The sequence below is a fragment of the Myripristis murdjan genome, chromosome 22 (assembly GCF_902150065.1).
Source record: "Myripristis murdjan chromosome 22, fMyrMur1.1, whole genome shotgun sequence".
Classification (NCBI taxonomy): domain Eukaryota; kingdom Metazoa; phylum Chordata; class Actinopteri; order Holocentriformes; family Holocentridae; genus Myripristis; species Myripristis murdjan.
The window spans coordinates 9,702,019-9,716,072 of NC_044001.1; the positions used below are offsets into that span (position 1 = coordinate 9,702,019).

Here is a 14,054-nt window from a genome sequence, read left to right on the forward strand (position 1 = left end):
TTAGGTGCAGTCGTCGCAATAATGGATACTGCGAATGTGTTCATGGCAGAGATATCTTTTGCATTTGAAGCACACTTTGCTTGACTTTCTGTCTGTACTGCTAGGGCAGACCTGACACCTCTTCCTTTTAGGCTCAGGTAGTTTCTTTGAGGTTGTGGCTGCAGCTGCTGTGGTTGATTTTGAGGAGGGGCTGGCTGTGGGGGACGCTGGCACTAATCCCCTTCGTGTTGGCGTGGATGGAGGGCTCTGTGGGTTCTGTATCTGTCTGACCAAGGCTGCAGCGCCTGGGTCTCGGGGCGTATATTCCCTTCGCTCAATGTGCGCCTTGACAAGTGAGCCTCCTAGCTCCTCAAGAAACAATCTCCGCTTGTTTTTTTTGTTTGCGTTCCACTCTTGATGAATGTGGGTCCACAACACTAATGCGTTGTATGCAGACACATCGAGGATGTTGTAAAACACAACCATTGACCATCTCCTGGTCATTCGCTGGCAAGTGTAGGTGCCAGTCAGCTTGTCCAGGGTGTCCACTCCTCCTTTGTTTTTGTTGTAGTCCAGGATGATTATGGGCTTTTTGTCTTTTTCTGATGACACAGCTGCATCTTTGTGACGAGTGGACATCAGCATCACATTTCGGCCTTTTCTTGGACAGTAGGAAACAAGTGTGGTGGTGTCTGTAAAAACAAACTTTGAGGAAAGTGGATCCCTGTCATTCATCTCCAACATTTCAGCGGGTAGATCAGGTTTGGTTTTTCTTACTGTGCCCACCATGGTGAGTTTCCTCCTGAGAAGTTCTTGTCCAAGTTCATAGCTGGTAAAAAAATTGTCACAAGTGATGTTGTGACCCTGCAGTCCAGTAGCCATATCGAGGACTATACGTTTTCCTTGTTTTTTTTCAGGGATGCCGCTTGCATCTTTGCCTGTGTAAATCTGCAGATTCCATGCATAACTGGTTCTTGCATCACAGGCTGCCCAGATTTTTATGCCGTATTTGCCTGGCTTACTGGGCATGTATTGTCGGAAGGGGCATTTTCCACGGAAAGGGAGTAAACGTTCATCTACTGTGACCTCTGGCCCTGGGTTGAACATCAGTGGAAGGCGCTGCACCCATTTCTCCCAGACATTCCTGATGGGAGCAAGCTTGTCAGATCTTGCGCTGACGTCTCTCTTGTCAAACCTGATGGCTGTTGTTAGGTTTCGAAAGGAGTGAAGTGACATTGTTGCCCGGAAAATATTCCTGCCTGTCGACGCGTCCCAGAGACTCTCTGTGGCCTCATTGCTGGATCTGTACACTCCAGCAAGAAGAACAATACCAATGTAGGCATCCAGGTGTGCCACATCAATGTCATGCCACGTGTCTTTGTGGACTCTTTTTCCTTCAAGGTTTGTCATATCAATGATGATTTTTTTTATTGACCATGGCAAAAACAGATCAAAACATGACTTGATGTCACTTACTCTCGTCATAGCAAACCTTGTGATCCCAGGGGTCATTTTGATGACGTTTGCAGGAGCTGCACCGCCTTGCACGTCAGGAGGTACTGAGCTCCAACAGATTTTGCCACATTTGGAATTGAATGTTTCAGCAGCAGCAGCGGGAGCAGCAGCAGCGGGAGCAGCAGCAGCGGGAGCGGCTTCAGCACCGGTGGCCTCGTCATCAGACTGATCAGATGTGTCTGTGTCTGTATCTGAGTCTGAGTCTTCTGGTTGATATTCCACCTCGTCTTCCTCCTCAGAAACTGGCTCATCAATATCGCTTTGCGGCTGTGTGTCCTCTAGCTCTACCTCATATTCAGTATAGACATCATCCAGGGATACAGTAAATCCTGGTTCCATTGTTACTTGCTGTAAACTGGAGATATGTACTCTGCAAGTCACCAGCTCTAAACTGCACTGGCCTTACATGCCTGGGCATGTCCGTGCAAACAAAGGGAGAGGCCCCTCATTGAAGCCCAAGTGGTTGGGGGAGGGGCTCGCTGTGGGCTGCTGGCTGATAGTGTGTGAATGGTTTCAGTTTGGTTACTTATTATTGTTTTATAATCTTATACTGGGTCAAAACTGTCGGTCATAATTTTAACCAGAGCATTTTATAATTTAGTAAAAATTGATTTTTTATTTATTTATTTTTTTGTTTAGCGTCAGTGCCAACCCTAACACTAAATTCAAAAACTTTATTCAGGAATAATATGCGCAAAAAAACAACAGACCATTCAATTTATCCTACATGTCCACAGTGGTGGGCTGGACCTATCAATAGTGGAACCAGTAGCCTAAACTCTTTCAGGTAGAAAATTTTTAAGCATCATGATTCATATGCACACCTTAACAATAGTACTGCACACAGTCCTATGCCTGAATTAATAGCCTACACCTCTTATTAATGTTGTATAACTGCTGGTCGTTGCATTAATAATAATAATTTAAAAAAATCTGATAACCGATATATCAGCCGATTAAATTTTTACATTTTTCAATTTAAAAAAAAAAAAAGACGAAATACCTGCTTTGGATGCTTTACATATAGTTCCAAACACGTGTTACAAAAATATAAATGGAAGGGAGAACATTTTACTATTCTCAAATACTTTTATTATCAGAAATTGTGTGGAACAAGCAGCATATGAACAATTTGAACATAAAATAAATCAAAAATATGATGTGCAAAAAGGCAGTATCATCATGTCATCATGTTTAGCTTTAAGGTGCTGTTAGGTGCTGCTTTTTGCTTGCTTGATTCCTGGTTTACAGAAGCTGCACAAATATTATAGACTGTTTCACCAGTGACATCCTTGGTGAAGTAGTCCCACAGCATACTACGTCCACCTTCTTTTGCCATCTGTAAAAAAACAGTAAGACATGAATTAGTTAAAAAAAAATAACGTAACGAAACTCAGACATTAGCATTTGTCTTGTGTTCACATGAATATGGGGTGTACACTCCTGGCCTTTAGACTAAACCTATTACTTTTAAAATGTTGTTGACTGTAAGAAAGCTGATAATTCTTCTTTATGGTTATTATTGAGGTGGTAGTGGGTGTTGGTGTGAGGAGCATAGAGGTGTCTGAAATTTTATCAGCCCCACTTACATGCATCAGAGGGTCAAAGTACTCTGAACACCTCTATAGGCCTGTTTCCACCAAAATGTTCCTTGTAGTATTTGGGGGGCAGGAGCTACTACAGGAACGTCCTCTGGCTCGGCTCTCTCAACTGCCGTCTCTCCACTGAGAGGGCCGAGTAGGAGGAAGGTTCCTGTAAAGTTGCCGGGCGGTTGCGCGACCATGACCGGGGCATCAAAATGCGTGTTAAATAAGCCTGTTGTTAGCGTTAGCTAATGTCCGCTAAAACTAACGTTAGCGCACCTAAAAATGCCAGCTAAAAAGTGTGTTGTTAGCGTTAGCTAACGTCTGCTAAAGGTAACGTTAGCGCCCCTAAAAATGCCGGCTAAAAGCGTGTTGTTAATGTTAGCTAGCATCACATCGCGCCGTGAGTAAACCCAGGGGTTTTTCGGGGCCGCTCAGAGTCCCTGCACCGAGGCAGGGCCGTTTTTTAGCCCCTGTAAAGGTTCAGGAACTCTCTCCTTCGGGGTAGTTCCAGTGGTGGAGACACGCGATAACGGCCACGGCCCCGTAAAATTACCCCAAAGTTCCGGTGGTGGAAAAAAATACTGGTCTCCACACCAACTGTTACAAATTCCCTATTTTTGAGTGGTTTAAGTATATATGTTTATTACATTTGTTCAGGCATTTCTTTTGGACGGCACGGGTCCTTTCTATTTTTAGTCGGGCACTTACCGTAGGCAGCATTGTTTGGGTCCTAAATGTTTACACTGAGGAGACGGCGGGAGAAGTCACATCCATGTCAGTCTCTGGTTTATTTCTCTATAAGTGCGTTCGTGAAGAATTAACCACTTACACCTGGTAGAGCTTTATCCTGTAATGCCTGAAACTTTCTATATAAAAGGAGAAAGGAAATCTCTGTGTCCAGTCTGCTCTCTGATAGGAGTTGCTGTCCAGGGTAGAGAAGTCTCAGCAAATATCCTTGCACCCAGTATTCATAACATTTTGGTCCTTCGAGCCGGATCATCTTCATCCTCGACAGCACCATGGACACACAGGGAATAGGAGCAGCCAATCATACAACACAAGTGCAAGGAAGACTGCGTCAGCTTCCAGCACACCTGCAAAGCTATGAGGTCAGCTTACCACAGTCCCTCGTGCCTTATACTGTCCCTACTAGAGATGACAGCATGAGAGCCAGCGCAGAGCAGCTGCGGTCACTCAGCCTGCAGACCGAGTCTGCAGCCACTGGTGACCAGCTGCCACACACCTGTCTATCAGTACCAGGAGCAGGAAATAGGACAAATAGACATTGCACAGTGGACATGGCTTCATATGCTAACGACCCGCCTAGCCAGATGAGCGCACGTGTAGATCTCTCCGCACCAGCCCTCTCAGAACAGAGCTGCCTTAGTCAGCTACTAACCGAACACAGCTTAAACATAAGCGGATCCGACTCTCCTATGTCACAACACTCACATCCCAGTCCTACAGTCCTTTCAAACTCGTCATTATGCCTTAACATCCAAAGAGGCAGTTCAGCTTCGCTGCCGCAGCCGCCATCTCTCCAACTGGTGCCGCCTACCCAGTCTCCAGATGAGCTGCCACCAATACCGCTGCGGTGCACCACAACTGCAACACCACAGCCCCAAGCAACAACAGCCTTGATGCCAGGCCAAGGCCAGCAGAGCTACATATCGAACCAGTCCCTGCCATCGACAGTGGCTTCCTCACCTCTCTTCAGATCAGCACCTACATAAAAGGATTAAAGGATAGGCACAAAAATAAGCTTTTGCTTCTAGCCTAATCCTTTTTTTGTTTTTTTGTTTTTTATGGGTTTATTGTGATTGTTGTACTGTGTGCAATGATTGATGTACAAACCAAAACCAAAAATAAACCATTCATTCATACATCACCTGCCCCCCCCACCATAACACAGTGTTATTACCAGACAGTGCATACAGTGGGCGATGAGGATCAGCAAATGTTGACAGCTTCCCTGCAGCAGACATACCAGCCACACTTGACGCCAGCCTCAGCGCAGCTGGCCGACACTCCACATCAGCCTTTGTCAATGACATCTGAATATCTAGCACATCATTATACTCCAGCTCAGCCTGCAGAATCTACATATCAGACTGTAACAGTGTTGCATCCCGCACATCAGCCAGCTGCGACACCTGTCGCTCTTCCTCTCCAGTCAGCAAATCAGCCCTCAACAGGGACGCCCCAGCAACAGCAGTCTCCACTAGCAGGGCTACAGTCACCCACTACATCTGCCCTTCGGTCCATAAGTCAGCAACCAGCAGCCGTGACTCAGCAGTATCCACCATCCAATTGGGCTGCAGTCCCCCTACCACAACTACCTGCAGCCCCGCTGCAAACAGCACATCAGTCTCCACCGGTCATCTCAACACCGCCGGCGTTTCAAACGCCAACGCACCAGCCAGGTCATCCACCACAGGTAGTGCACCAGCTTCCGACTGTTCCAACAGCCCAGCCAAGCTACCAGCAGGCCTCTTCAGCACCTGAGCCAGTACCGTCCCAACCTGTACTAGCCCCACCTGTTCATTATGGTTTTCAGCCCCAACCTGCTCTCTCGACTCAACCTGTCTGTCAGCCCCATAAGGCGCCGACAACCCAGCCAGCTAACCAGCAGGTAATTACAACATATGGACCAGCACTGTATCAACCAGCATCACCAACTTACCAGTTCCAGCCGGTGCCATCAATGCAGCCAGTCTATCAGCCCCTGTCTGCGCCGTTGCCTCAGACAACCTACCAGATCCAGCCTGCGCCATCAACCCAACCAGTCTATCAGCCTCTGTCTACGTCATTGCCTCAGTCAGCCTACCAGCCCCAGCCTGCGCTCTTCACTCAGTCAACCCTTCCGCTCCAGCCTGTATCATTGACTCTGCAGGCATATCAACAGGGGCCTCCAGCACCCGTCCCAGTGCCATATTCACGTTGTACCTAGTTCACGTTGGTACCTAGTTCACGTTGGTACCAATGACACTGCACTCCAACAATCTGAACGTACCAAAACTGACTTTGACAATCTTATCCACTTCCTGAAGTACTGCGGTATGGCTGCTTTTATCTCCGGCCCCACCCCCACAGTCAATCGCGGCTCTGGTCGCTTCTCAAGAATCCTCGCCCTGAATTCCTGGCTGCAGTTTACATGCAGACCTCTTAATGTGGGTTTCATTGACAATTTTAATCTGTTCTGGAACCGCAAATCCTATTTTAGCAGGGATGGCTTGCACCCAAACAAGCTGGGTTCCCGTATGCTGTCTGCAAACATTCAACACCAGGTGTCATCTCACCCACGTGATTGACTGTTCACGTCACACACTGGCCCATCGACAACCCACTCTTCTTCTCTGGTCTCATCACACTTCAGTAATTTAATTAATAGCTCCCCCTGCAGCCCTCCATTGCCACAAGCTCTTCCGCCAGCGACCGAAAATAGCCATACCGTTTCCAGTGTTACTAACCCCCCCCCCCCCCCCCCCCGTGGACCGCTCACAGTGCTGCCCCTCTCATCACTATTCCTGCTCATTTCACAGGTCGCAAGCTTTACTACAACTTCTCGTCGCCAAATTCCATCCCTTCCATCTGGTCCTGTCGCTTTCCAACTTCATCATTACGTCATCACAACAAACCACACGCGAACCTGTCCAATCTCCGCCCGCTTCCCCGGTCCTCACAGCCAATGACACAGCAACACCATCTGAAACTGGCTCTGCTCAACACTCGGTCACTCAATAACAAAAGCCTAATTCTGAATGAATTTATAACGGACAATAATCTTGACTTCCTCTGTCTCACTGAAACCTGGCACAAACCCCTGGACTATTTCTCACTAAACCAGATCACCCCCCCCAACTACACATACATTGAGAAAGCTCGCCCTGAGGGGCGGGGAGGTGGCGTTGCTACTGTATACAGGAAGGACGTCAAAACAACTGCTATCTCCATTCCTGATGTTCCTTCCTTTGAACATACTGCCTTTAAACTTTCTGGCCCCACTCCTCTAGTCACTGCCGTCATTTATCGTCCCCCCAAGCCAAACCCCTCCTTTCTCTCCGATTTTTCTGATTTTCTGACCCAGCTATGTGCCATCTCTCCTTCTGTTCTCCTCCTGGGTGATTTTAATTTCCACGTCAACGACCCAAACTGTAAACCTGCCACTGAGTTCCTGGATCTGCTACACTGCCTGAACTTCACACAACACATTGACTTCCCCACTCACACCCGTGGTCATACCTTGGATCTCGTCTGCTCCACTGGCCTCACATTAAATGGGCTCTCCAGCCTCAACCTCAACATCTCAGACCACCTGGCAATCATCATGGATATCGACACACCCATCCCCACTCCCAAAAACACACGCAAAATAACCTTCAGGAATATCAAATCCATCCCCCCCTCTGCTCTCTCAGCCTCTCTTGCCACCAAAATGTCCGCCTCCCCTCCCCTGTCACTTGACAACCCCTCAGACCTTGTGAACTATTACAACCACATACTCTCCTCCTGTCTTGATCAGCTGGCCCCCATCAAAACCAAAACAGTCACTTTCACACACTCAGCACCCTGGTACACTCCTGAATTACACAAAATGAAAGCCTGCAAACGTCAACTGGAAAGACTCTACAAGAAAACTGGTCTGACCGTTCATCACCAAGCCTACACTGATCACCTCCACCAATACAAAGATGTCCTCAACTCAGCTCGATCCACCTACTACTCCAACCTCATACACTGTGGCTCCTCCAACCCCAAGGCTCTCTTCTCCACAATAAATAAACTCCTCAAACCCAGTGACAACATCTCCAGCTCCTTCACAGTTAATAAGTGCAACGCCTTTCTGTCATTCTTTCAAAACAAAATTGACACCATTTACAGTAACCTGACTACCTCCACCACTCCCTCCACCTCCCCACACGTCTGCACCCCCTGCACCACTCAGTCTCTGTCTCAGTTCTCTCCCGTGTCGCCAATACAGCTATCCAGACTCATGGTAGGCATGAAAAGCTCCACCTGTGCTCTGGACCCCATCCCATCCACACTTGTAAAGGACTGTTTCCCAGCCATTTCCCCTCTCATCACTGACATCATCAACTCCTCCTTCAGCTCTGGCTCAGTCCCCGACACCCTCAAACTGGCTGCTGTCACCCCCATTCTCAAAAAACCTGGACTCAACCCTGACACCATGAGCAACTTCCGGCCCATCTCCAACCTCCCCTTTCTGTCTAAAATACTGGAACGTGCCGTTGCCACTCAGCTCAACACCCACCTCACCTCCAATGACCTGTTCGAACCATTTCAATCTGGCTTCCGCTCACGTCACAGCACGGAAACAGTCCTTCTCAAGGTCACCAATGACCTTCTCCTCTCCTCAGACTCTGGCCACCTCAGCATTCTCCTCCTCCTCGACCTCACAGCAGCCTTCGACACCATCAGCCACACCATTCTCCTCTCCCGCTTGGAATCATCCCTCAACATCACTGGTTCCGCCCTCTCCTGGTTAAGGTCATATCTCACAAACAGACAACAATTCATCAGCATCAACAACTGCACCTCCTCCACTGCTCCTCTGTCACAAGGCGTCCCCCAGGGTTCGGTGCTTGGTCCACTACTCTTCATCCTCTACATGCTCCCCCTCGGCAACATCATCCGCCGCCACGGTCTCCATTTCCACTGCTACGCCGACGACGTTCAGCTGTACATCTCCACCGAATCCATCACCACCCTAACTCACTCCACCCTGACCAACTGCCTCACTGAAATAAAATCATGGATGCACTCAAATTTCCTCCAACTCAACTATGACAAATCTGACATGATCATCATCGGTCCCAAATCCCTAACCAAAACTGCCTACAACTTCTCCCTCACTGTCGACAACTCCACTTTGTCCCCGTCTAACCACATCCGCAACCTTGGAGTCATCCTCGACAGTAACCTCTCCCTTGAACACCACGTCAACCACATCACAAGAACTGCTTTCTTTCACCTAAAAAACATTGCCCGGCTCCGCCCATCACTCTCGTTCTCTGCCGCTGAAATTCTCATCCATGCCTTCATCACTTCCAGACTTGATTACTGCAACAGCATCCTCTATGGCTCATTTTCCAAAGTCCTCAATAAACTTCAGTACATACAAAATTCTGCCGCTCGCCTACTCACCCATACCCGCTCTCGTGACCACATCAAACCAGTCCTCCAGCAGCTCCACTGGCTCCCCATCCCTCAACGCATCCATTTCAAAATCCTCCTCCTCACTTACAAAGCCATCCACAACCAGGCCCCCTGCTACCTCACCAACATGCTCCACCACCACACTCCTTCTCGCAGCCTCCGCTCCTCCGACGCAAACCTCCTGTCCCCGCCACTCAGAACCAAGCACCGGACCTGGGGTGACAGAGCCTTCTCCATCGCTGCTCCCACCCTCTGGAACTCTCTCCCCAAACACATCCGTGACTGTGCAGACCTCCCAAAATTCAAGTCATATCTCAAACCTCACCTTTTCAGAACTGCTTTTAGTGTGTGATTAATATCCTGTGTCATGATTTTATGTGTTAAGATTTTATATTTGAGTGTTATATTCCTATGTACTGCATCTTTGATTTTATATTTCTTATTTTTATACCTCTGTACACTGCTTCTTTTTCCTATATCTCTTTGTAAAGTGTCTTTGAGTTCTCTGAAAAGCGCTATATAAATAAAATGTATTATTATTATTATTATTATTATTATATCAGCCTGTACCAGCTATACCAGTCCAGTATGCTTCTCAATTCCATTATACACCACCACAGATGCCATATGACCTCCAGCCACTTAGACAGCCAGTTCCCGTACCCCAACTACCTAAACTGGTCCATGATAGTGAAAGAGAATTCACTGATCTGAAGATAGCGCTGGACCACCTACTCAGTCCCCATACTGAACTCTCTGAACATTACAAGTACCGTGTACTTATGGAGCACCTGGTTCTGGATGAAGCCAAGCTTATAGCCCAGTCCTGCAGGCATTACGCACAGCCCTAAACTGCTGCCATGCAGGCCTTACAGCGACAGTATGGACAGCCACATCAACTCGCCCAGAGCGAGATTGCAACAATCCTGAACTGTCCTGATCTCAAGGCAGGAGATGTCAAAGCCTTCCAGAGCTTTGCTCTCAGCGTCGATCTGCTAGTAGGAATGTTGACATCGCTGGAGGGGCCCAAAGGGATGGAAGTCACGTCGACCGGCCATGTGGATCAACTGCTGAGTAAGCTCCCTAAGCACTCAAGAGACAGCTTCGTGGAACACCTACAGGCTCAGGGTCGCCTTAACACAAACAGCCTGAACCCATATAACCTCCATGACCTCTCAGAGTGGCTCAAAGCAAAGGCCGAAGCTCAATGTCTTTCCGCGAAAATGGCGCAGCGCTATTGGACTGATGGACCACAGCCATCCAAGAGAGACAGACAAGTTCCCACACTCAGATCGCACAACCAGCCTGTCTCAGTTTACCATGGCTCTGACAAACCTGAATCTGACAGCGATCAACCTTCAGAGATACTCCAGCCAGAGCCCAAGCAACAGAAGTTTAGGAAGATGTGTCTCTTCTGTAAGAGCACAGATCACTATTTATCACAGTGTCCAAACATCGTCCAACACTCGCCAGATGAGGTCGAGAAATGGATAGCTGATGGCAAACGCTGTCGTAAGTGTGGTCGCACCAACCATGAGCAAGATGCCTGCACCTTAAAGAAAGCATGCAGTGAATGCCAGGAGGTTCACCTCAGAGTTCTCCATGCCATTGCTAAGCCAGGCCCACGTGTTTACCTCATCACACCAAAGGATCGTGCTTCACTCGCCAACTCCAAGCAAGGAGGGAAGGTGTACCTTAAAGTGGTTCCAGTACTCATAAGCAATGGGAACAGATCACTGCACACCTACGCGATCTTGGACGATGGGGCCGAACGCACCATCATACTGCCAGCTGCTGTCCGACACCTGCACCTTAAGGGCGAGTCCGAGACCCTCTCTCTCCACACTATGCGCCAGGACGTGGCCCGTCTCACTGGTGTGTCAGTCGACTTCTATGTGGCTTCCCCAGCACAGTCTTCAAAGCAGTACCTGGTTAAGGGTGCCTTCACAGCTAGTCGGTTGGCTTTGTCAGAACAATCCTATCCCGTGACTACACTCCAGAAGCGCTATCGTCACCTGCGGGGTATCCAGCTGCAGAATTTCAGTAACGTACAGCCATTACTGCTGATTGGTGCAGATTATTCTGAGCTGATCACCGCCAAGGAACCTGTCAGGGTTGGCGTCAGAGGTGGGCCTGTAGCAGTTCGTACAGCACTCGGATGGGCGCTGCAGGGTTCTGATGGTCCTCCTTCTCACGCTACTTCTTGCTACTTCACATCACTCAAACCAGCACCAGACGACCTCTACCAACATGTCAAGCGTCTCTGGCAGCTTGATGTGCTCCCATTTCGGAGTGAGAAGCTAGCAGTCCGGTCTCGTCTTGATCAAGAGGCCATAAGTATCCTCGAGGCACACACCAAGAGGGTGAAGGTTGGTGATACACTCCGGTTTGCCACGCCAGTGCTCCGCACTAAGGATGCACCACCACTGAATGCCCCTCCTGATGCAGTAATGACCCTGCTCCACAGCACGGAGCGGAGACTGCAGAAGGACCCAGCCAAGGCTAAGATCTACGAAGCGGAGATCCAAAAGCTCATCGATGGAGGGTGTGTGACCAAGCTCAAAGCAGAAGAGGTGGATCAGACCAGTGAGTCACGGTTTATTCCTCATCACCTCGTCCATCACAATGGCAAGGATCGTCTGGTGTTCGATTGCTCCTTCACCTATCGCGGTCTGTCCTTTAATGAGCAACTTCTCCCTGGTCCAGCACTTGGACCCTCCCTCATCGGAGTTCTCCTGCGATTTCGGCAGTATGTTGTTGCCATCAGTGGAGATATCCGGGCAATGTTCCACCAAGTGCGCCTCTTGCCCGAGGACCGCCCTCTACTGAGATTCATCTGGAGAAATCTGCATAGGGAAGACAAACCTGACATCTATCAATGGCAGGTCTTGCCGTTTGGTACAACAAGCAGCCCCTGCTGCGCTACGTTCGCGCTGCAGAAACATGTCAGAGACCATGCAGAAGGGAACGAGGACATCCTACGATCCACAGAGTTGTCATTCTATGTGGACAATTGTCTCCAGAGCCTTTCAACACCAGAGTCCGCTAAAATCCTCGTGGACAAGATGCGACAGTGCCTAGCCTCTGGAGGGTTTGAGATCCGGCAGTGGGCGAGTAACTTCCCAACAGTTGTCTCCCACTTACCCTCCACAGCTAGATCAGAGAGCACTGAACTGTGGCTAGCTGAGAAGCGCACTGACCCGCAGGAGCCAGCACTGGGTTTGCGATGGCACTGTCCAATGGATCAACTTGGTTACAGGTCCAAGCCAGCAGAAGGTGAGACTCCTACCCTACGCCATATCTACAAAGTTCTCGCTAGCCAATATGACCCCCTTGGTGCAATTATTCCCTATACTCCCTAAGGTTCTTGTCCAGAAACTATGGGCTAAGAAGAGAGGATGGGATGATCCAAATCTCCCTCCTGACATCCTCAAGGCCTGGACCAGCTGGGAGCAGGAACTCCCAGAGGTGGAAAACATCTCTCTCCAGCGAACCTATGCACCACTGGAAGTTGCCACTGAAGCCACAGATTACACCCTGCACGTTTTCTGTGATGCCTCGGAACATGCATATGGTTTGGTAGCCTACCTAGCCACCAAAGGTAATGACACAGTCCACGTTTCATTTGTGATGGCCCGGTCCAGGGTGGCGCCAAAGCGCCAACAATCGATGCCACGGTTGGAGCTCTGTGCAGCGTTGACAGGAGCCCAGCTATGCAGATCCTTTCACACAGCAGTATGACCTCAGAGAGGCTGAAATACTCCTGCTGAAGGCTAGCCAAGCAGACTGCTTTCCAGAAGAAGTGAAGCGTCTGAAGGTTGGCAATCCATTGCTGCCCAGCAGTAGACTCAGTGCACTCTCTCCAGAGATGGACCAGGCCATGGGGCTCATCCGCGCTGGTGGACGTTTCCGTCGCATGGATACACCCTGTCCGACTGACATCCACCCCATCATTCTTGATCCTTGTCATGCGGTGACTAGACTCATTATCAAGGATGCGGACGCCCGCTTACTCCACCCAGGGCCAGATAGAGTCTTCGCTGAGGTCAGGCATCAGTACTGGGTTCTGCGTGGGAGACAGGCCATAAAGCATCACCAGAGGACTTGCACTGAATGCAGGAAGTGGAGAGGGAAGCCGGTGGTTCCAGTGATGGCGGACCTACCTCCTGCTCGCTTGCGACTCCTTAAGCCTCCATTCTTCTCCACGGGAGTCGATTGCTTTGGACCATATGTGATTAAAGTTGGGCGGCGAAGCGAAAACCGCTGGGGAGTCATTTTCAAATGCCTCACCACCAGATGTGTCCACTTAGATTTGCTGAGTAACATCGACACTGATGCCTTCCTCTTGGCACTGAGGTGATTCATTGCCCGCAGAGGCACTACTTCCGAAGTTCTTTCAGATCAGGGGACAAACTTCCGAGGGGCAGATAGAAAGCTTAAAGAAGCATTTGCTGCAATGGCACCTCAGCTGCAAGAGGAACTTGCCAAACACCAGATTAGGTTTAAGTTCAACCCCCCAGGAGCTCCGCACTTTGGTGGTGCGTGGGAGCGTGAGATACAGTCTGTCAAGAAAGTGCTACAGGTGGTGATTGGTGCTCAGCCCCTCCAAGAAGACGTCTTGCTGACAGTTCTAATAGAGGTGGAATGCATTCTTAATTCCAAGCCTATTGGCTACGTTTCATCTGATGTGGCAGATCCAGATCCAGTGACACCAAACATGTTGCTGATGGGGCGGCGAGACGCCTCCCTCCCACAAGTGACTTACGCTCCAGACATCCTCACCAGGAGGTGGTGGCG

General features: G+C 49.3%; 1 protein-coding gene across 1 annotated transcript; it reads right to left on the reverse strand.

The window, feature by feature from the left end:
* LOC115354477 (piggyBac transposable element-derived protein 4-like) lies at positions 1-1,833 on the reverse strand. The gene is made up of 2 exons (XM_030044873.1): positions 1,641-1,833; positions 1-1,538 (listed from the first exon to the last, which is right to left on the reverse strand). The coding sequence occupies exons 1-2, from the start codon at positions 1,831-1,833 to the stop codon at positions 1-3; spliced, it is 1,731 nt and encodes a 576-aa protein (XP_029900733.1).
* Positions 1,834-14,054: the final 12,221 nt, after the last annotated feature.

What these genes read in the sequence shown, in the direction of transcription:
- LOC115354477 (XM_030044873.1), bottom strand. Translation starts at nt 1,833, where the DNA reads ATGGAACCAGGATTTACTGTATCCCTGGATGATGTCTATACTGAATAT. An exon ending in GTCTGATGACGAGGCCACCG is followed by an intron (nt 1,539 to 1,640) that starts GTGCTGAAGCCG and finishes GTTGGAGCTCAG; the next exon opens with TACCTCCTGACGTGCAAGGC.